At 50.3% G+C, this 20,682-nt stretch overlaps 1 protein-coding gene across 1 annotated transcript in view; it reads left to right on the forward strand.

Moving 5' to 3' along the window:
* Positions 1-842: 842 nt before the first annotated feature.
* The window catches only part of ADGRG4 (adhesion G protein-coupled receptor G4), a 179,258-nt gene continuing 159,418 nt past the window's right edge, over positions 843-20,682 (forward strand). Inside the window, exons 1-4 of the mRNA XM_068247901.1 lie at positions 843-1,004; positions 1,092-1,471; positions 4,796-4,930; positions 5,006-5,198. Of these exons, the coding sequence (XP_068104002.1) occupies positions 843-1,004; positions 1,092-1,471; positions 4,796-4,930; positions 5,006-5,198 (870 nt within the window). The remainder of the gene's footprint in view (positions 1,005-1,091; positions 1,472-4,795; positions 4,931-5,005; positions 5,199-20,682) is intronic.

The raw sequence follows: 20,682 nt of genomic DNA on the forward strand, positions 1-20,682 counted from the left end.
GAATGCTTCGGTAGTAAAATGATCCGAGATTCGGATCAAAGATCCGAATCTTTTCAATGATCCAATTCGAATCCTCCGGATCATTGAAAAGATCCGAACTTCCCATCTCTAGCAGACAGGACACAGTGACAGCCTCCTTCCTCGGCTGGCTTTGCATTTACAGAGTCCTTCCTCAGCGCAAGCTTCTCTGCACTCCCTCTTGTTACAGGCTCGTTCCTGCTCGGCGTCAGTGACGTCTTGAAGCACATGGGGCACGCTGGGGGCTGGACTCAGCATCATCCTCCATAGCCGAACGAGTGATCTGAGGGTCAGCTCAGCAGGCAGGTGAATCAATTGTGCAGCTTGGCCGTGATCTCTGCTGCTTATCCATAGCCCTGGCCCTGGCTATATGATCGGCTTCACTGCCAATGCGCTCCCTCAGATGCTGTGAGGGGGGGGCAGATGTACCCCTTGCTGACCTCCCTAGGCCTCTCGGGGAGGGGGTGTGCCGACGAATTAACGTTGGCAGAGGTGGGTCACACAGCGCAGAGCTCACACAAGGCACATGCTGACTGACTGTGAGGACTGGGGAGCTGAGCGTCTCTTTACCATAGCAACAGAACACGCTCAGCCCCAGCTCACAGCTCAGTTCTGGAAACCAGTGCCGCTGCGGGAGGCAGACTCCAGCTAGAGACAAGTGAAAGTGCCGGATGAGAGAGCGTGACTACACACTGATGAAGCAGACTTGTAAATGGGGCCCTTTACAACTTGAATGGGGCCCCAAGCTGCTGCTTGATGTGCCTGGTCGATGATCCGGCTCTGAGCCTTCCCCACGACTTGTCTATAGGTTTGAGCACACAGTTATGACGACAGCATCCGGACAGGACTGTGAGATACATACAGATTCCGATGAGGATATCTCCTCCAGTGAGGATGAACAGGCGTGTACAATAGTGGAAGATGGCAGAAAAGACGTCAAGAGCTTTTTCAAAAGCTCCGCCAGCACTACAAAGTCTAATAAAAAGGTGGGTTCAAGGGTAATTGAAACTAATTTGGGGAGATTGAGTTAGAAGGAGGTGAAGCTTTTCTGGATGGTCACCACTCTTCAACAGTACAAAGATGACCAAATGACATCATGGGATTTTAGAAGGTACGTGGAGCCCTCAGAGTACCAAGACGACGAGAAATTCGTGAACAAATGGAAAGATGCTTATCTTTTGCATGCAACTAATTTACAGAACATCGTCTTAGAACGATCAAAGGAGGAACACGCTAAAACCCTGAAAGAAATCGAGACGATCAAGAGCCAGTTTCCAGGCCTTGTAGATAAATCACAAAACGTAAAAACATTAAAAAATATCGATAAGAAGTGTCCAGTGGTTCAAGACGGCATAAAGGAACGTAAACTACGTAAGTTCCAGAGAGTCAAAGAAGATTATGCCCTCAAAAGATTCTTCTCCTGGCAGAGAAGAGCCAGACCTAGGGCACCGAAGTAAGGGAAAGGACACTAGACTACCGACAGCCGACAGTCCAGCGAGGACGACGCTAAAGCAGCGAATCCACCTAACACCAGTTACTCCAGTGCAGACAAACCAGACCGCCAGGGGTGTAACTAGGCCCCACCGGGCCCCCCTGCAGAATTTCTGAGTGCCCCCCCCCCCCGGGGCCCGCTCGGGGCCGTTTTGTGGGGGTTGGAGGGCTTGCAGCATGAGGGGAAAGCCATGGCCACATTCGGCGGGGAGAGGGGGACGTTCGCCCCCCCCTTCACCTCGGGCTCTCCGCTCTGCGCTCCCCTCCAGCTTAAAGGATACCCGAACTGACATGTGACATAATGAGATAGACATGTGTATGTACAGTGCCTAGCACACAAATAACTATGCTGTGTTCCTTTTTTTATTTTTATGTCTGAAAGAGTTAAATATCACGTATGTAAGTGGCTGACTCAGTCCTGACTCAGACAGGAAGTGACTACAGTGTGACCCTCACTGATAAGAAATTCCCCTTTTTATCTCTTTCTTGCTATCAGAAGCCATTTTCTGTTAGGAAAGTGTTTTATTGTTGGAATTTCTTATCAGTGAGGGTCACACTGTAGTCACTTCCTTTCTGAGTCAGGACTGAGTCAGCCACTTACATACCTGATATTTAACTCTTTCAGACAGAGAAAGAAAGAAAGGAACACAGCATAGTTATTTGTGTGCTAGGCACTGTATATACACATGTCTATCTCATCATGTCAAATGTCAGTTCAGGTATCCTTTAAATTAGAGTCCGGGCAGCGGCGGGCAGCAGACAGATACATACCTTCCGTGCGCTCTAGCGTGCGTTCCTCTCTCTCTAGTCTCTGCCGCGACTTCCTGTTCATACAGGAAGCCGCGTCAGAGACTAGAGAGAGGAACGCACGCTGGAGCGCACGGAAGGTATGTATCTGTCCGCCGCTGCCCGGACTCTAATTTAAAGTGGAGGCGAGCGCAGAGGGGAGAGCCCCGAGGTGAGGGAGGGGGGGGGACATCCCCCCTCCCCACCGCATGTGGCCATGGCTTTCCCCTTATGCTGCATCCCCTCCAACCCCCACAAAATGGCCCGGAGCGGGAGCAGGGGCTGCAGGCTCTATTGTTACGCCAGTGCAGACCGCCCTTTAGGCGGCGCACGTGGAGGGGGAGGAGCAAAACAAGATCAAAAAAAGGAAAGGGAAGCATCTCTCCTGGGAGGACAGGAAACCCCCGGGGAACCTGAAACAGAGGAGGCATTAAATTTAATGGGTGAAAGCCCTGAAACTTTGGAGATACTAAACTTTACCGAAGAGGATCTCCCTGAAGGCACTGTACCTATAGTCCAGAAGGGTTTAAACTTTTCGTTAACCACGAACTTTGACTACGCTAAATTCAAGGTAGACCTTTACAAAAACATCAGACGTCTGAACATCCAACTCCACTTTGCCAAGAGAGACTCGGCCCCCGCCAGACCTGACAATATGGGTTGGGGAAATACTCAAGTAGGCCCGCTAGGCTTCAGTCCGCAAATAACATGAGACGAGCAGGACCTCAAAAACCTAGAACTTTTATGTGAACTGGAGAACAGCACATCGATTGAGCAGTGTCGAGAGGTTTCCGACACCACCTCGGTATCTTATTCGTTCAAACCATGCAAATCAGTTGCACCATTCCCAGTTCAACCAGGTTCCAGTCTGGATATTTTCCAGAAAGTAGTTGAGAGGGAACTCAAAGCTGAGATCTACCCTGAAACAATGGACAACATAACAGGGAAGGAAAAGCATGCCTCATAATGGTTGAGATCTAGACCTGATCTGCAGATCAAGAGAGCCAATAAAGGCGGTATCATAATCATCATGTCAAGCAAACAATACCATGATGAAGCCCTGGATCCCTGCAGGATACTAGAACATAATAACCGTTAACAGGAGATCCCACCAATCGCCTTGTTAATCAATTAAGATCCCTCTTAAAGAGACACTGAAGCGAAAAAAAAAATATATGATATAGTGAATTGGTTGTGTACTATGAATAATTACTAGAAGATTAGCAGCAAATAAAATAGTCTCATATTTTTATTTTCAGGTATATAGTGTTTTTCTAACATTGTATCATTCTATAATATGTGCAGATTACACAACACTCAGCATTCAAAATGATTCTTTTAGAGCAGTCTGTGAACTAATGACCTCTCCTCTGGCAGAGAAAAAGTAAATAGTTCAGGAACAGTTTAGATAATAAAAGTCAGAAAACAGCCCCTCCATGACTTTGAAAGTCGTAGAGCTTAATGGCTTTTTTGCATAGAGATAACAACTGGAGTTTCTTAACTCTTCCTGTACTGGAAACAATTAGACTGATGTATCTGATCTTAATGTTTTATTTCTTAGCTGTACTACACATACAAATCATAATATCATCATTTTTTTTTCGCTTCAGTGTCTCTTTAAAGAGACACTGAAGCGAAAAAAAATATATGATATAAGGAATTGGTTGTGTACTATGAATAATTACTAGAAGATTAGCAGCAAAGAACATATTCTCATATTTTTATTTTCAGGTATATAGTGTTTTTTCTAACATTGCATTATCCTATAATATGTGCAGATTACACAACACTCAGCATTCAAAATGAGTCTTTCAGAGCAGTCTGTGAAGTAATGAACTCTCCTCTATCAGAGGAAAAGTAAACAGTTCAATTACAGTTGAGATAATAAAAGTCAGATAACAGCCCTCTCCACTACTAAGTTAGTCGGAGAGCTTAATAGCTTGTTTGCATAGAGATAACAACTGGAGTTTCTCAACTCTTCCTGTACTGGAAACAATTAGACTGATGTATCTGATCTTAATGTTTTTTTTCTTAGCTGTACTACACATACAAATCATAATATCATCATTTTTTTTTCGCTTCAGTGTCTCTTTAAGAAGAGGAACTGAATCGGGAGTAATATCCTCCTCTTTAGCTAGCGGCCTAATCCCCTCTCACCCCACGAAACCCATTTGGTACCACCTACCCAAGGTGCACAAGTCCCGGACCAACCCTCTGGGTCGCCCCATTGTCTCTGGCTCTCCAGGTATCTGGACCACGTCCTGAGGCCCCTCCTGCAGATGATACCCTCTCATCTCTGGGACACGATGAATGTGCTCAGAGGGCTTGAGAACCTTGAATGGCATACAGGTGACCTGTTAGCCAGCATTGATGTTGAAAGCCTTTATAGCCGCATACCTCATAAGCTAAGCATTCTAACTGACAAAAATGCGGCATATAAAGACTTCATATGTGACTGTCTCCATTTTGTGTTAACCCACAATTCCTTTCTTTTGGACAGGAGGTGGTTTTGGCAGGTGTCGGGGACCGCCATGGGGACAGCGGGCACATATGCCAACATCTTCCTGGCATGGTGGGAGGAACTATTTATACATTCGGATGACAATCTGCATAGAGTGGGTCTCAGGATGTGTAGGTACGTGGACGACATCCTAGTGTTTTGGTCCGGGACTTGTGATACCTTTTTTAATTTTGTATCATACATCAATAGCAATGTCATTAACATGGCCTTCACAGCTGAGATCCATCCAGAGCATATTGCTTTTTTGGATCTGGTACTGGTAATTAAAGAGAACAAGCTAATATCCAAAGGTTATCACAAACCCACAGCAAGCAATGCCTTGCTGCATGAAGCTAGTTTCCATCCTGAGAATGTTACCAAAACCCTGCCCTCAGGCTACGTCGTAACAACGCGTGCGACGACGACTTTCGTCTATAGTCTGAGGAACTGGGCATTAGGCTATTAGATAGAGGCTATGAGGAACAGGATGTCTAAGAAGTTTATAAGAAAGCAAATTCAAGGAAAAGATCTGAATTATTGCAGAGGAATACCACTGATGTAAACACTCAACCCATGAAACAAAAAGTTCCCTTTTCTTTTGGTTACACAAACATGGCGGACAAAATAAAGAAGGCAATCCGAAATAATAATTGGGACATCTTACTTAGAGACCCCCTCCTGAAATCTATAACCACCGAGGTGCCCTTATTTTCCTTCAAAAGAGCCCCAACAATTGGCTCCCTGATCAGCAGAAGCGAGTTTAAGTCAGCAAGTGGGAGTGACTGGCTACGTGAAGGTAGCCCACGGGGTAACCATAAGTGTGGCCGCTGCAAATCGCGCAGGCAGATGGCGGTCGGATGCCACTTCAACATTGGCCCTCTTTGACGATTCGTGCATCCTCTCTTTACCTGTCAGACACGATTCGTGGTCTACACAATATGGTGCCCCTGTGGAAGATTTTATATAGGGGAAACCACGAGATCTTTAAATGAACGGTTTAGAGAAAAATTATAATTCCTTGAAGTCAGGTAAAGGATCTCCACGAGTAATCCGACATATGAAAGAAAACCACAATGTTGACCCTACCAAAGTAACGTTTTCAGGAATTATACATGTCCCCCCTTCATCTAGGGGTGGAGACAGAGAGAGGAAACTTAAAAGCGAAGAGGCCATGCTGATTCTGCAATCGGAAGCAATGGGACCCTGAGGCCTTAACGATTATACGGACCTTTTATGTTTTCTTGATTCATGAACAGATAATAATATATATTTTTGATATATATTTCGCTCAATGTTTACTTGATATAATATGTGATTTGTATCTAATTGTGTACTGTTGTTTACTTATCAGGGTGTGACCGCCCGAAATGGTCCCCTCCCTCACCCAACCCTCCCAATACCTGCCCCCTTCATGGTGGATATCCACCAGGGGAGCTGGTTTTTAAGTTCCCACCCCTTCCCCTCCCTATTATCCCCCACAAAACTGTCCGACGAATCAGTTATTACGGTTGTATTATTTATGCACCAAGGAGCACCTGGCCCTTGTTTCACACTTAGGTGTTCTGACCGTTCACCCCTTTATGCTGATTCTCTCTACCAGTTTTCCCCACTTTCTTTTCCATTTCTTGTTCATTTGGTGCCTATTTGAATCTGGGCGTTTTACCGACGTTGGCCACTAGATGGAGTAATCGCTCCATCACATCCTTTGTTACGTTTACGCCTGCATAATAATGCATAACGGAAGCATCAAGTTGGCTTGCGTACATTCTAGGTGGCATGCGTAAATATGCGGATGCGGATTATAGGGCGGCGCTACCACGTGACGTGACATCACACACCGGCTATCTGGTGTTATTTAACCAGAAGCCATTGTCCACACGCTGGCTATCTGGCGTTATTTAACCAGAAGCCATTGTCCACACATTGTAGCCTCCGTAGAAGCGCTGTATTGCGCGAAACGGCCGTCAGCCATCCTGTGCCCTGCACCCACCACCATCCACGTGCCTCCTCTCACCATGGTATGTGTACCTCTTGCACCCAACTTTGTATATTGTACTGTGATATTATATGCAACAATAAATTTACCTCCACAGCAGTGCCAGCCTTTCTCTTCACTCCAATATTGCTACTTAATACTGCTGACTAGAGCACGCTAAGGAAGTATTACTAGGAAGAGGCACCTTTAATCAGTGGTGCTCAGCAGAGCTCGAATATTCGAGTAGCTCGAATATTCGAGCTCTTTTTCAGCTATTCGAGCTCGGTATTCGAGCTCCGAATAGCTGGAGCTATTCGAATGGGCTATCCGAGTACACTCGAATAGCCCATTCACTATTCGAGCTATTCGAGCAACTCGGCGCTATTCGAGCTCGGTACCGAGCTCGAATAGCGTCATAGCCCAGATTGATGTCCTTAGAGCCAATCAGAGGGCTCCCAGGCCCTCTGACGGCAGCCAATCACAGAGGGGGACCCTGGCCAGCCCCTACCCTATAAATAGCGGCCGCCATGTTCCGTTTCTCCATGCTTGCCTGAGACTTGTACAGAGAGAGAGTTGCTCCTTTGTGCTTTGGCTTAGCAAGTGCTCTATTGTGATCATTTACCTAGCGTTTTTGCTCACCTACACCTGCCATATACACCTATATTGTTGTTAGTTAGATAGACATTGTATTTTAGTTAGTAGCTTGTGTGTTACATTAGAGACAGGCAGCTGCTGCAAGCTTACAGGTTTAGGCCTCAGGGGGGCCTTGCCTCTGTGGGCAGCTGTCCTCTGTTTATTTCTCTCATCTATACCAGTATTTCTGCTGTCCTTTACTAATAGTATTGTAGTTATACTGTACTAGGAGTAGGACACTCACTGACTGTCACTGTTTATAGGCTACTAGCTAGCTCCTGCGTGTGTGCACTCACTCACTGTCTGTGTGTACACACACTCTATTTCCTTCTGATTACTGATAGATTATTGTTAGTTAGTTGTACTTACTTACTACTTACTCTTACTGTACCCGTAGGGACACTCACTGTCACTGTTCATATAGGCTACTAGCTCCTGCGTGTGCGCACTGCACTCACTGTCTGAGTGTACACACACAACACACACTCTATTTCCTTCTGATCGCTGATTGATTATCGTAATTAGTTAGTTCTACTTACTGTTACTACTTACTCTTACTGTACTAGGAGTCTAGGACACTCAGTCACTGTCCATAGGCTACTAGCTCCTGCGTGCGTGCACTCACTGTCTGAGTGTACACACACCCACACCCCATTTCCTTCTGATCGCTGATTGATTATTGTAATTAGTTAGTTCTACTTACTGTTACTACTTACTCTTACTGTACTAGGAGTCTAGGACACTCAGTCACTGTCCATAGGCTACTAGCTCCTGCGTGCGGTCACTCACTGTCTGAGTGTACACACACCACCCACACTCCATTTCCTTCTGATCGCTGATTGATTATTGTAATTAGTTAGTTCTACTTACTGTTACTACTTACTCTTACTGTACTAGGAGTCTAGGACACTCAGTCACTGTCCATAGGCTACTAGCTCCTGCGTGCGGTCACTCACTGTCTGAGTGTACACACACCACCCACACTCCATTTCCTTCTAAACGCTGATTGATTATTGTAATTAGTTAGTTCTACTTACTGTTACTACTTACTCTTACTGTACTAGGAGTCTAGGACACTCAGTCACTGTCCATAGGCTACTAGCTCCTGCGTGCGGTCACTCACTGTCTGAGTGTACACACACCACCCACACTCTATTTCCTTCTGATCGCTGATTGATTATCGTAATTAGTTAGTTGTACTTACTGTTACTACTTACTCTTACTGTACTAGGAGTCTAGGACACTCAGTCACTGTGTTCATAGGCTACTAGCTCCTGCGTGCGTGCACTCACTGTCTGAGTGTACACACACCCACACTCCATTTCCTTCTGATCGCTGATTGATTATTGTAATTAGTTAGTTCTACTTACTGTTACTACTTACTCTTACTGTACTAGGAGTCTAGGACACTCAGTCACTGTGTTCATAGGCTACTAGCTCCTGCGTGCGTGCACTCACTGTCTGAGTGTACACACACCCACACTCCATTTCCTTCTGATCGCTGATTGATTATTGTAATTAGTTAGTTCTACTTACTGTTACTACTTACTCTTACTGTACTAGGAGTCTAGGACACTCAGTCACTGTGTTCATAGGCTACTAGCTCCTGCGTGCGGTCACTCACTGTCTGAGTGTACACACACCACCCACACTCTATTTCCTTCTGATCGCTGATTGATTATCGTAATTAGTTAGTTGTACTTACTGTTACTACTTACTCTTACTGTACTAGGAGTCTAGGACACTCAGTCACTGTGTTCATAGGCTACTAGCTCCTGCGTGCGTGCACTCACTGTCTGAGTGTACACACACCCACACTCCATTTCCTTCTGATCGCTGATTGATTATTGTAATTAGTTAGTTCTACTTACTGTTACTACTTACTCTTACTGTACTAGGAGTCTAGGACACTCAGTCACTGTGTTCATAGGCTACTAGCTCCTGCGTGCGGTCACTCACTGTCTGAGTGTACACACACCACCCACACTCCATTTCCTTCTGATCGCTGATTGATTATTGTAATTAGTTAGTTCTACTTACTGTTACTACTTACTCTTACTGTACTAGGAGTCTAGGACACTCAGTCACTGTCCATAGGCTACTAGCTCCTGCGTGCGGTCACTCACTGTCTGAGTGTACACACACCACCCACACTCCATTTCCTTCTGATCGCTGATTGATTATTGTAATTAGTTAGTTCTACTTACTGTTACTACTTACTCTTACTGTACTAGGAGTCTAGGACACTCAGTCACTGTGTTCATAGGCTACTAGCTCCTGCGTGCGTGCACTCACTGTCTGAGTGTACACACACCCACACTCCATTTCCTTCTGATCGCTGATTGATTATTGTAATTAGTTAGTTCTACTTACTGTTACTACTTACTCTTACTGTACTAGGAGTCTAGGACACTCAGTCACTGTGTTCATAGGCTACTAGCTCCTGCGTGCGTGCACTCACTGTCTGAGTGTACACACACTAAATTTACTTGTGATTACTACTGATTATTGTAACTGCTAGTTGTACTTCCTGACTGTTACTACTTACTTACTGTACTAGGGGACACTCACTCAGTCACCTCACCAACCAACCCACTCCATTAAAGTACCCCACTTTTCACCCGCCCTTTTACAAAACTTTTGTCTATACGCCCAAAACATTTAAGATGTCTGGAAGTGGCAGCCAGCGCGGTTTGGGCAAGGGGAAGGGCAGCAAGGGAATCAGGAGGAGAGGGAGCAGCATTGTGGCAAGCCGCGGCCGCGGGCGCGCCACCATGCACAGTTCCGCAGCAGCAGCAGCAGCGTCAGTGGCTAACATTCCTCCCATAGCCACTGGCCGTGGACGCCTTGGGCGCCGCCCAGCAGGAGCATCTGCAACTCACGCTGCAGAGACACAGCAGCAGCAGCGTGTAGCACCTGCTCCCATTTTCCTCCAGCCGGGTCGGAAACGTCCCATTGAGGAAAAGGATGCAGACACTGTGGTGCAACTCATGACGGAGGATGAGCAGCCCGCCATCAGCTCTGCATCCAAGGCCTCCACCCTCACCACCACCACCACCCCTGTTCGCAGCAGCCGCCCAGCAGGGTCTGGGGAGGAGGCCAGTTCACCGTCACTCGCCGACCTGTCATTCAGCAGTCTTTTGACCCCAGGCATCATGAGTAAATTGTCTGCTGTTGTTGGCGATCTTGAGGAGGAGATGCTGATGGGCACTTTGGGGGATGAGGGATTGGACAGCAAGACTGTGGCGACAGTCAAGCAGCCCATCCATGCATCAGGAGAGGAGTTTGGGGGGTCCTCATCCCAGCAGGACATGTTTCAGGAGGGGGAGGATGATGATGACCCGGTGACAGACAGAGACTGGGTGCCACCACCTCCAGGGGATGTCGTCCTCAGCAGCTCTGAGGAGGAGGAGGAGGATGCGCTTGTGGGCCTTGCAAGGAGGCGCATCATTGCAAGCATTGGCAGCGTCCCACAGCCTGCTGGTGTCTCAGGCTCAGCAGCAGCAGCAGCAGCATCAGCCAGTACCACCCCCAGCCGCACCCAAGCCCCCCCCCCAACCACCACAGGGAGACAGGCAGCAGCGCTTCCATGCCGTAGGGGGAAGTTTCTGTCACCAATCTGGCGGTTTTTCACCATGCCCACTGTGTACAGCAAGTACGCCACTTGCAACCACTGTCAGCGGAAGTTGAGCAGAGGTGCAGACCCCTTAAAGTTCAGCACCAGCTCGCTCATCAACCACCTTGCGGCTAAACATTTCCACCAGCATGAGGAGTTCCAGAGGCTGAAGGCATCTGCTGCTGGCAGTGGCACCACACCCATCACTGCACAGCCTTCAGCAGCAGCAGCAGCAACAGCAGCCACCCGCCCTCCTGCTCCTCCAGCAGCACCAGCAGGAGTGCGGAAACGCACTGCTCCTCCCCCCTCTGCAACTCCTGCCGCCGACACTGAGGCCTGTTCTGGCAGCCAGTCCTCAGTGGCCTCCTCTGCTGTGTCTGCTGATTCCCGTGTCAGCAAAAGGCCACGCCAGAGCCTTTTGAGCGAGTCCTTCCAGGGGGTGGTTAGGGCTCTGCCTCCCAGCAGCCGTCGCGTGCGGCAGCTGAACGGCTTGCTGGCACGGGCCATGTGCTCCCAACTCCTGCCGTACACGCTCGTGCAGGAGGGGAGCGACATTCGTGCGCTGCTTGCTTGCGCAGCCCCAGACTGGCAGCTCCCCAGCAGACACTTCTTTGCCCGCAAGGCCATTCCTGCACTGCACCGCTTTGTGATGGCCAATGTGGAGCGAGGGCTGGAGCACGCGGTTGGTGAAAGGGTCCACGTCACCATGGACTCCTGGAGCAGCCGCTTCGGGACAGGCCGCTACCTGTCCTTCACTGTCCACTGGGTCAGCTTGGTGGAAGGGGGTGAGGATGGGAGAGCAGCAGCGGGCACAGCAGCAGCAGCAACACAGTGGGTGGTGCCACCCCGCAGGCTCAGGGGAACTGCAGCAGGTTCCTCCGATCCTCTGCCATCCTCCGGCACACCTGGCCAAACCCCCCGCCTCAGCAGCAGCGTGAAGGCCCGACACTGCCAAGCGCTGCTGCACTTGGTCAGCCTTGGGAAGACCAAGCTGACGGCAACCCATGTGTTGGCCAAACTCCAGGAGCAGGAGAGGATTTGGCTGACCCCCAGAGGCCTCAGAGTCGGAGAGGTGGTGGCCGACAATGGGGCCAATCTGGTTGCCGCAATAGACAGGGGAAACCTGACCCACATCCCCTGTCTTGCCCACGTGCTGAACCTGGTGGTGCAGAAGTTCCTGCGCACCTACCAGGGGATGGGCGAACTGCTGGAAATGGCAAGGAATGTTGTGCGTCACTTCCGGCGCTCGGCTGCAGCCTGTGCGAGCCTGGAAGACGTGCAAAAGGAGCTGGATCTGCCACGCCATCGGCTGATCCTTGACGTTCCGACTCGCTGGAACTCCACCCTGGCGATGTTGGAGCGTCTGGTTGAACAGAGGCGCGCTGTCAAACAGTACCTTGCCCTGGCCACTGTTTCCGCAGCTCTGAGAAGGGACAAGACTAGTGTTGGGCGAACAGTGTTCGCCACTGTTCGGGTTCTGCAGAACATCACCCTGTTCGGGTGATGTTCGAGTTCGGCCGAACACCTGACGGTGCTCGGCCAAACCGTTCGGCCACATGGCCGAACTAAGAGCGCATGGCCGAACGTTCCCCGAACGTTCGGCTAGCGCTGTGATTGGCCGAACGGGTCACGTGGTTCGGACCCGAACGCGCTCTGATTGGCCGAACGGTCACGTGGTTCGGGTAAATAAATACCCGAACCACGTCATATCTCCGCCATTTGTCTGTGGGTTTAGCTTTGGGTAGGCAGGCAGGGTAGTTCGCGCTCCAGCCACGCTAGCCAGGGTCCCCCCCAGTCATTGTGTGTCACTGCTGGGAACAGTAGTACACCGCTCGTTCAGCCACACTATATAGCATTCTGTGTACTGTTCTGTGTCTGCTGGGAATAGTGGTACACCGCTCGTTCAGCCACACTATATAGCATTCTGTGTACTGTTCTGTGTCTGCTGGGAACAGTAGTACACCGCTCGTTCAGCCACACTATATAGCATTCTGTGTACTGTTCTGTGTCTGCTGGGAACAGTAGTACACCGCTCGTTCAGCCACACTATATAGCATTCTGTGTACTGTTCTGTGTCTGCTGGGAACAGTAGTACACCGCTCGTTCAGCCACACTATATAGCATTCTGTGTACTGTTCTGTGTCTGCTGGGGATAGTGGTACACCGCTCGTTCAGCCACACTATATAGCATTCTGTGTACTGTTCTGTGTCTGCTGGGAACAGTAGTACACCGCTCTTTCAGCCACACTATATAGCATTCTGTGTACTGTTCTGTGTCTGCTGGGAACAGTAGTACACCGCTCGTTCAGCCACACTATATAGCATTCTGTGTACTGTTCTGTGTCTGCTGGGAACAGTAGTACACCGCTCGTTCAGCCACACTATATAGCATTCTGTGTACTGTTCTGTGTCTGCTGGGAACAGTAGTACACCGCTCGTTCAGCCACACTATATAGCATTCTGTGTACTGTTCTGTGTCTGCTGGGAATAGTGGTACACCGCTCGTTCAGCCACACTATATAGCATTCTGTGTACTGTTCTGTGTCTGCTGGGAATAGTGGTACAACGCTCGTTCAGCCACACTATATAGCATTCTGTGTACTGTTCTGTGTCTGCTGGGAATAGTGGTACACCGCTCGCTCAGCCACACTATATAGCATTCTGTGTACTGTTCTGTGTCTGCTGGGAACAGTAGTACACCGCTCGTTCAGCCACACTATATAGCATTCTGTGTACTGTTCTGTGTCTGCTGGGAACAGTAGTACACCGCTCGTTCAGCCACACTATATAGCATTCTGTGTACTGTTCTGTGTCTGCTGGGAATAGTGGTACACCGCTCGTTCAGCCACACTATATAGCATTCTGTGTACTGTTCTGTGTCTGCTGGGAATAGTGGTACACCGCTCACCCGCCACTGTATAGCATTGTGCTCTGTGTCGCTGCTGGGAATAGTGGTACACCGCTCACCCGTCACTGTATAGCATTGTGCTCTGTGTCGCTGCTGGGAATAGTGGTACTGTATAGCATTTCTGTACTGCCACTGTACTGCTGCCAGTCAGCGTGTACTGTAAGGATAAGTGAAATGAGGAAGAAATCCGGTGAAAGAGGGAGGGGCAAGGGAAGAGGTGTTTCCCCTGACGGTTCACGTACAGGCCACAGGGGAGCACCCAAGAAAACCCACTCAATACCGCCCATGTTGTCCAGGACAACAACCCTCACAAATCCAAAAGAACAGGACCAGATAATTACTTGGATGACCTCTCAAGCGTCCAGCAGTGGGTTAAGCAGCACCAGCACATCACGCACGAGGTCCGAGTCCTCAGCCAGTTACAAGGAGCCAGTGGGCACAAAGCTGACACAACCGGCAGCGACACCACGCACACAACTGCCAGATAACCAGTCCGATGAATTACCTCAGGACACAATGGGGTATTCGCAGGAGCTATTCCCAGCCCAACAAACTTCCACCTTTCAAAGGTCAATGGAGGAACAGCCAGAAATGTTGTGCCTGGATTCACAACCGTTAACTGTGGGAAATGCACCGCGCACTGAAATACAAGGCGAGTCCGAAGAGGACTCGGAAACCCAAATCCCAGAGCAATTTGGGCAGGAGGGGTTGCAATTGCAGGAGGTCGGCCGACAAGATCTGGAAGACGACGTTGGAGTGTGCTGCGCAGAGGTTGTTGTGGGGAGCTCTACTCCACGGCGGCGGCCCACAATGACATATGACGAGTTTGAGGAGATGGAAGAGGAGGGTATGGACAATGTGGACAGAGACCCAGATTTTGTTTGTGAACGAGAACATCGCCGTCGTAGCAGCAGCACAGATGAGTCTGTTGAAGAACCCACTGCTGCACGAGCTCGCCTTGTGCCACAAGGTAGGCGGCGCGCAATTTCAGGCACCACAAGCGTGGAAGTTCAAGTGAGAGGCAAAAGAGGAGCAAACAGAAATCGCCAGCAAGGAGGCAGGTGCTCCAAAGTCTGGGCTTTCTTTGAAGACTGCACTGAGGATGTTACCATGGCGATTTGCAAGGTGTGCAAGACCCGCCTGAGCAGGGGGAAAAGTATTAACAACCTCTCCACCACCAGCATGAGCCGTCACATGCTATCCAAACATCCCACTCTTTGGGCAAACGCGTCAGGACAGGGTACCAGAAACAACACTGCCTCCCTTGGGTTCACCAGACCCGCCTCAGCAGCAGCAGTAGCCCAGCCATTGCGTGGTTCACAACATTCACAAACATCAGACGACGCTGACACTGTCACTTTCCGGAGTAGTGCTCTTGAGGTCTCCCAGTGTTCTTCAAACACAACAACCAACAGCCCTTCCGTGTGCAGCGCTACGGTTCAGTTGTCTGTGTCGGAGATGTTTGAGCGCAAGAGGAAATTGCCAGCAAATGACCCCCGGGCCGTGGCAGTAACAGCCAGCATAGCCAAGCTTCTGGCCTGCGAAATGCTGCCATATCGATTGGTGGAGACAAACAGCTTCAAGGGCATGATGTCAGTGGCCATCCCACGTTACGTGGTTCCCAGCCGCTACCACTTTGCACGCTCTGCAGTGCCTGAGTTGCATGAGCACGTGGTCAGCAAAATAACCCGAAGCTTGAAGAATGCCGTTGCCTGCAAGGTTCACCTCACCACTGACACCTGGACGAGTGCGTTCGGCCAGGGTCGATACATCTCCCTTACCGCGCACTGGGTGAACCTTGTGGAGCCTGGCAGCGATTCCTCACCTGCTACGGCACGGGTGTTGCCCACGCCACAAACAGCTGCACCGCCGTCCCTCCCACTGGATAACAGCAGCACCTACCTCTCTGACTCCTTCTCCTCCAACGCATCTCAAAGCTGTACCTCATCCGGAAACGCTAACCCAGCAGCAGTAGGATCGTGGAAGCAGTGCAGCACAGCTGTTGGCATGCGTCAGCAAGCGTTGCTGAAGCTAATCTGCCTTGGGGATAAGCAGCACACAGGGGAGGAAATTTGGAAGGGAATAAAGGAACAGACGGATTTGTGGCTGGCACCGCTGGACCTGAAACCGGGCATGGTTGTGTGTGATAATGGGAGTAATCTCATTCGCGCTTTAAGGTTGGCTAAGCTGACACACATCCCTTGCCTGGCGCACGTGATGAACCTAGTAGTTCAGCGGTTCCTGAGGACATACCCAGGCGTGGCCGATCTTCTGTTGAAGGTGCGTCGAGTGGCCAAACATTGTAGAACTTCCAGTACTGCTTCGGGGGCACTCGCCAAGATGCAGGAGCGCTTCAATCTCCCCCACCATCGCTTGCTGTGTGATGTCCCTACGCGCTGGAATTCTACGCTGCACATGCTAGCCCGCTTTTGCGAGCAGAAGAGTGCAGTGGTCCAGTACATGACGGCGCAGTACCGAGGCGCATCCGGCCAGCTGCCAAGCTTCTGTGGATCCGATTGGGCCAACATGTTGGACCTCTGCCAAGTCCTCCAAAATTTTGAGCAATCCACGTTGCTTGTGAGCAGTGACAACTCTTCAGTCAGCATTACCATACCACTGCTGTGTTTACTGAAGAGGTCGATGTTAAAAATCAAGGAAACAGCTGTCATGATGCAACTGGGGGAATCTGAAGGAGAAAACGATCAGCGTGATGGTACCAACATCAGGCCATCCGCCTCAGGGAACGCTGGCCCCAGCAGCTATGACGAAGAAGAGGAGGAGGAACAGCTGGAGTTGGAGCAGGAATTTCATGCCACCACTGACGAGGGCCAGAGCGGTGCACGTTGGACTTCCACAATTCAACGCGAATGGTCAGCAGAAGCAGACCAGGAGGAAGGTGACGACTATGATGCATCACAACAACTATCACAACGCTCACAAGAGGATGATGAGGATTCTGGTAGGACTCTGGCACACATGGCTCAATTCATGCTAGACTGCATTGAACGTGACCCACGCATTGTGCGCATTCTGGACAACACCAATTACTGGGTTTATACCCTTCTGGATCCACGGTACAAACACAATGTTCCAAAACTGCTTGAAGAAAGAGTCAGACAGGTCAAAATGGAAGAATACCAGCAGGCCCTTGTGGAGACTTTAGAGAGGAGATTGACATCCTCCCCCTCCTCTAGCCAGTTGTACGCAGACAGACTGACTTCCGCAAACCCAGGACGACCAGGAGGGCAGCAAACAACGCAAGCCGCAGCTAGTACCCAAAAGGGAATGGTATCGGCAGTGTCCTTGGAGTGGGAAAATTTTCTGACACCCATGCAGCAGCAGCCCACAGAACAGCAAGCGTGCAGATCCACCTCCAACACCGATCGCCTGGAGAAGATGGTCAAGGACTACATGTCAGATGACGTAGCTGTGTCTAACAATCCATCTGCACCCTTCAACTATTGGGTATCGAAGCTAGACACCTGGCACGAACTGGCAATGTACGCAATAGAGGTGCTGGCTTGCCCGGCAGCCAGCGTTATGTCGGAACGCTGTTTCAGTGCTGCCGGAGGCATCGTCACAGATCGGCGTATCCGCCTCTCCACAGAAAATGCAGACCGTCTGACTCAAATTAAAATGAATCAATCCTGGATTGGAAACGACTACGCAACACTCCAGGACCCCAACCAAGTAACATGACCAATGAACATCTGGGATGGTTTAGCGTTTCCGGTCCCTGTTTATTGAACCTCTCATCTGTATTACACTTATGACTGCATGGCGGCAAAAAGCATTGCTATATCCGCACGCTTTTTGTCCTCATGCAAGGCCTGTGTTGTTGTGTCTCAAAAAGCTTGGCCTTCTCCTCCTGCGCCTGCTCCTAGTCCTGTTCCATCACGTCTGCTGCTGCTGGGTTAGCATTTCCAGTCCCTGTTTATTGAACCTCTCATCTGTATTACATTTATGACTGCATGGCGGCAAAAAGCATTGCTATATCCGCACGCTTTTTGTCCTCATGCAAGGCCTGGGTTGCGTCTCAAAAAGCGTGGCCTTCTCCTCCTGCGCCTGCTCCTGTTCCATCACGTCTGCTGCTGCTGCTGGGTTAGCGTTGCCGCTCCCTGTTTATGGAACCTCTTATCTTTATTACATTTATGACTGCATGGCGGTACAAAGCATGCTATCCGCACGCTTCTTGCCCTCATGCAAGGCCTGGGTTGTTGTGTCTCACAAAGCGTGGCCTTCTCCTCCTGCACCTGCTCCTGTTCCATCACGTCTGCTGCTGCTGCTGCTGCTGCTGGGTTAGCGTTGCCGGTCCCTGTTTATGGAACCTCTTATCTTTATTACATTTATGACTGCATGGCGGTACAAAGCATGCTATCCGCACGCTTCTTGCCCTCATGCAAGGCCGGGGTTGTTGTGTCTCACAAAGCGTGGCCTTCTCCTCCTGCGCCTCCTCCTGTTCCATCACGTGTGCTGCTGCTGGGTTAGCGTTACCGGTCCCTTTTCCTGGAACCTCTTATATGTATTACATTTATGACTGCATGCCGACAAAAAACATGTTACCTGTGCAAAGAAAACAGACATTTCCCGCATTTAAAAGACAGTTTTCCCTTTGAAACTTTAAAATCGATTTTCTCAAAAACTATAAGCTCTTTTTGCAAATTTTTTTTTTCCTCTTGTACCCACTCCCAAGGTGCACATACCCTGTAAATTTGGGGTATGTAGCATGTAAGGAGGCTTTACAAACCACAAAAGTTCGGGTCCCCATTGACTTCCATTATGTTCGGAGTTCGGGTCGAACACCCGAACATCGCGGCCATGTTCGGCCTGTTCGGCCCGAACCCGAACATCTAGATGTTCGCCCAACACTAGACAAGACCAGCAACTTCCCGTCCATCGTCCCCGATGATGACTGGAGGCACATGCAGCAGGTGTGCTTAGTGCTGGCTCCCTTCCTGCAGGCCACAAACATGGTGAGCAGGGACCATGCTATGGTCTGCGAGTGGGTGCCCCTGGTTTCTCTGCTGAACAGGGCCCTCGATGCTTTGCTGGAACAGGGAGCGGCAGCCTTGGACCAGCAGGAGCGGCAACCAGCTGCGCAGTCCACCTCTGAGGGGGAGGAGGAGGAGGACTTGGTGGAGGTCCCTGACCTGGCTGCTGATGAGGGGGATCAGCACAGCGCAGCTGAGTTGGTGCGGGGGTGGAGAGAGGATGAGGCGGCAGAGGAGGAGGATGAGGACAGCACTGACGTCGATGTGCCAGCAGACGTGGCCCGCCTCTTCCCAATGGCAGCGCACATGCTGACGTGCCTGCGCAGGGACCCCAGGGTGATCCAGATGAAGCAGAGGGAGGACATCTGGATCAGCATGATGTTGGACCCACGCCTCAAGGGGAAGTTGAGCCAGTTCCTGCCGCCTGCAGGAGGAGACCCAGCGCAACAAATAAGGAGCTTGCAGCAGGCCCTTGTTGAGCGCTTGGAGGAAGCCTTCCCCCAGCCTTCCACCCCCACTGTCCAGCAGCCAGCACAGAGGCAGCAGCAGGTGCCTGCATCCAGCAGCAGCAAGCGCCCCACAGACCTGCTGTCTCTCAGCCACGAGCTCTACAGGACTGTAGAGGCTCCGGCAGCAGTGACTAGAGAGGAGATGCATGCAGCAGCATCCTCCTCCGGTCACAGCCAGCGCCTGACCCGCATGGTGGCTGACTACATGGGGTCGTACAGCGGGCTTGACAGCGATGCCCCTGTTGATCCCATGGAGTATTGGGTCAAGCGCATGGAGATCTGGAGCGAGCTGGCGCAGTACGCCCTGGAAGTGCTGTCCTGCCCCCCTTCCAGCGTGCTGTCCGAGCGCTGCTTCAGTGCAGCTGGTGGCGTGGTCACCGAGAAACGCTCACGTCTGTCTCACAAGTCTGTGGACAGACTGACGTTTCTCAAGATGAACCAGGCGTGGGTGGAAGGCGAGTTCCTGGCCCCTGTTGTCGGCGAGAGGGGGACATGAACTGGCTGCCGGAACCATCGTTAATGTGCCTTACCACCCTTTACCACCTCCTGGCTCCTGCTCACTAAGCCAGCCTGGTTCACTTTGACTATTACGTCGCCTGCAGCCACACATTTTACACCTACAGTGGGCTGCTGTGTACTGCCCTTCTGCTGTCTGTCTGTGTTTCCCACTGCCAGCGTACACAGAATTACCTTCTTCTGCTGCCACTCTGCCACCAGCTATTACGTCAAACAATAGCTATATTGGTTGCAAAACCAAAAACCAAACAAACCATTAAAAAAAAAAAAAAGGTTTAATTTTTCTGAGGTGCCCGGGTTGAAAACTGTGTTGTCCCAGTTGTGTATTGGACACAATGTGGGCTGCACGACCGCTGTCTGGGACCTCCTGTTGTGTTTATTTACAGCCCTGGTATCACCGCTAGGTACCAGGGCTATTATGTCACGCTGCCTACCTGCTGCCACACTCACACTGCTCCTCCATACCTCCTCCTGCTGCTGCTGCTGCTGTCTGTCTGTGTTTCCCACTGCCAGGGTACACAGATGATTTACCTTCTGCTGCCACTCTGCCACCAGCTATTACGTCAAACAATAGCTGCTCGCCTACTCCTCCATTCCTCCTCCTGCTGCTGCTGTCTGTCTGTGTTTCCCACTGCCAGGGTACACAGATGATTTACCTTCTGCTGCCACTCTGCCACCAGCTATTACGTCAAACAATAGCTGCTCGCCTACTCCTCCATTCCTCCTCCTGCTGCTGCTG

This window comes from Hyperolius riggenbachi, chromosome 8, assembly GCF_040937935.1.
Source record: "Hyperolius riggenbachi isolate aHypRig1 chromosome 8, aHypRig1.pri, whole genome shotgun sequence".
Lineage (NCBI taxonomy): Eukaryota > Metazoa > Chordata > Amphibia > Anura > Hyperoliidae > Hyperolius > Hyperolius riggenbachi.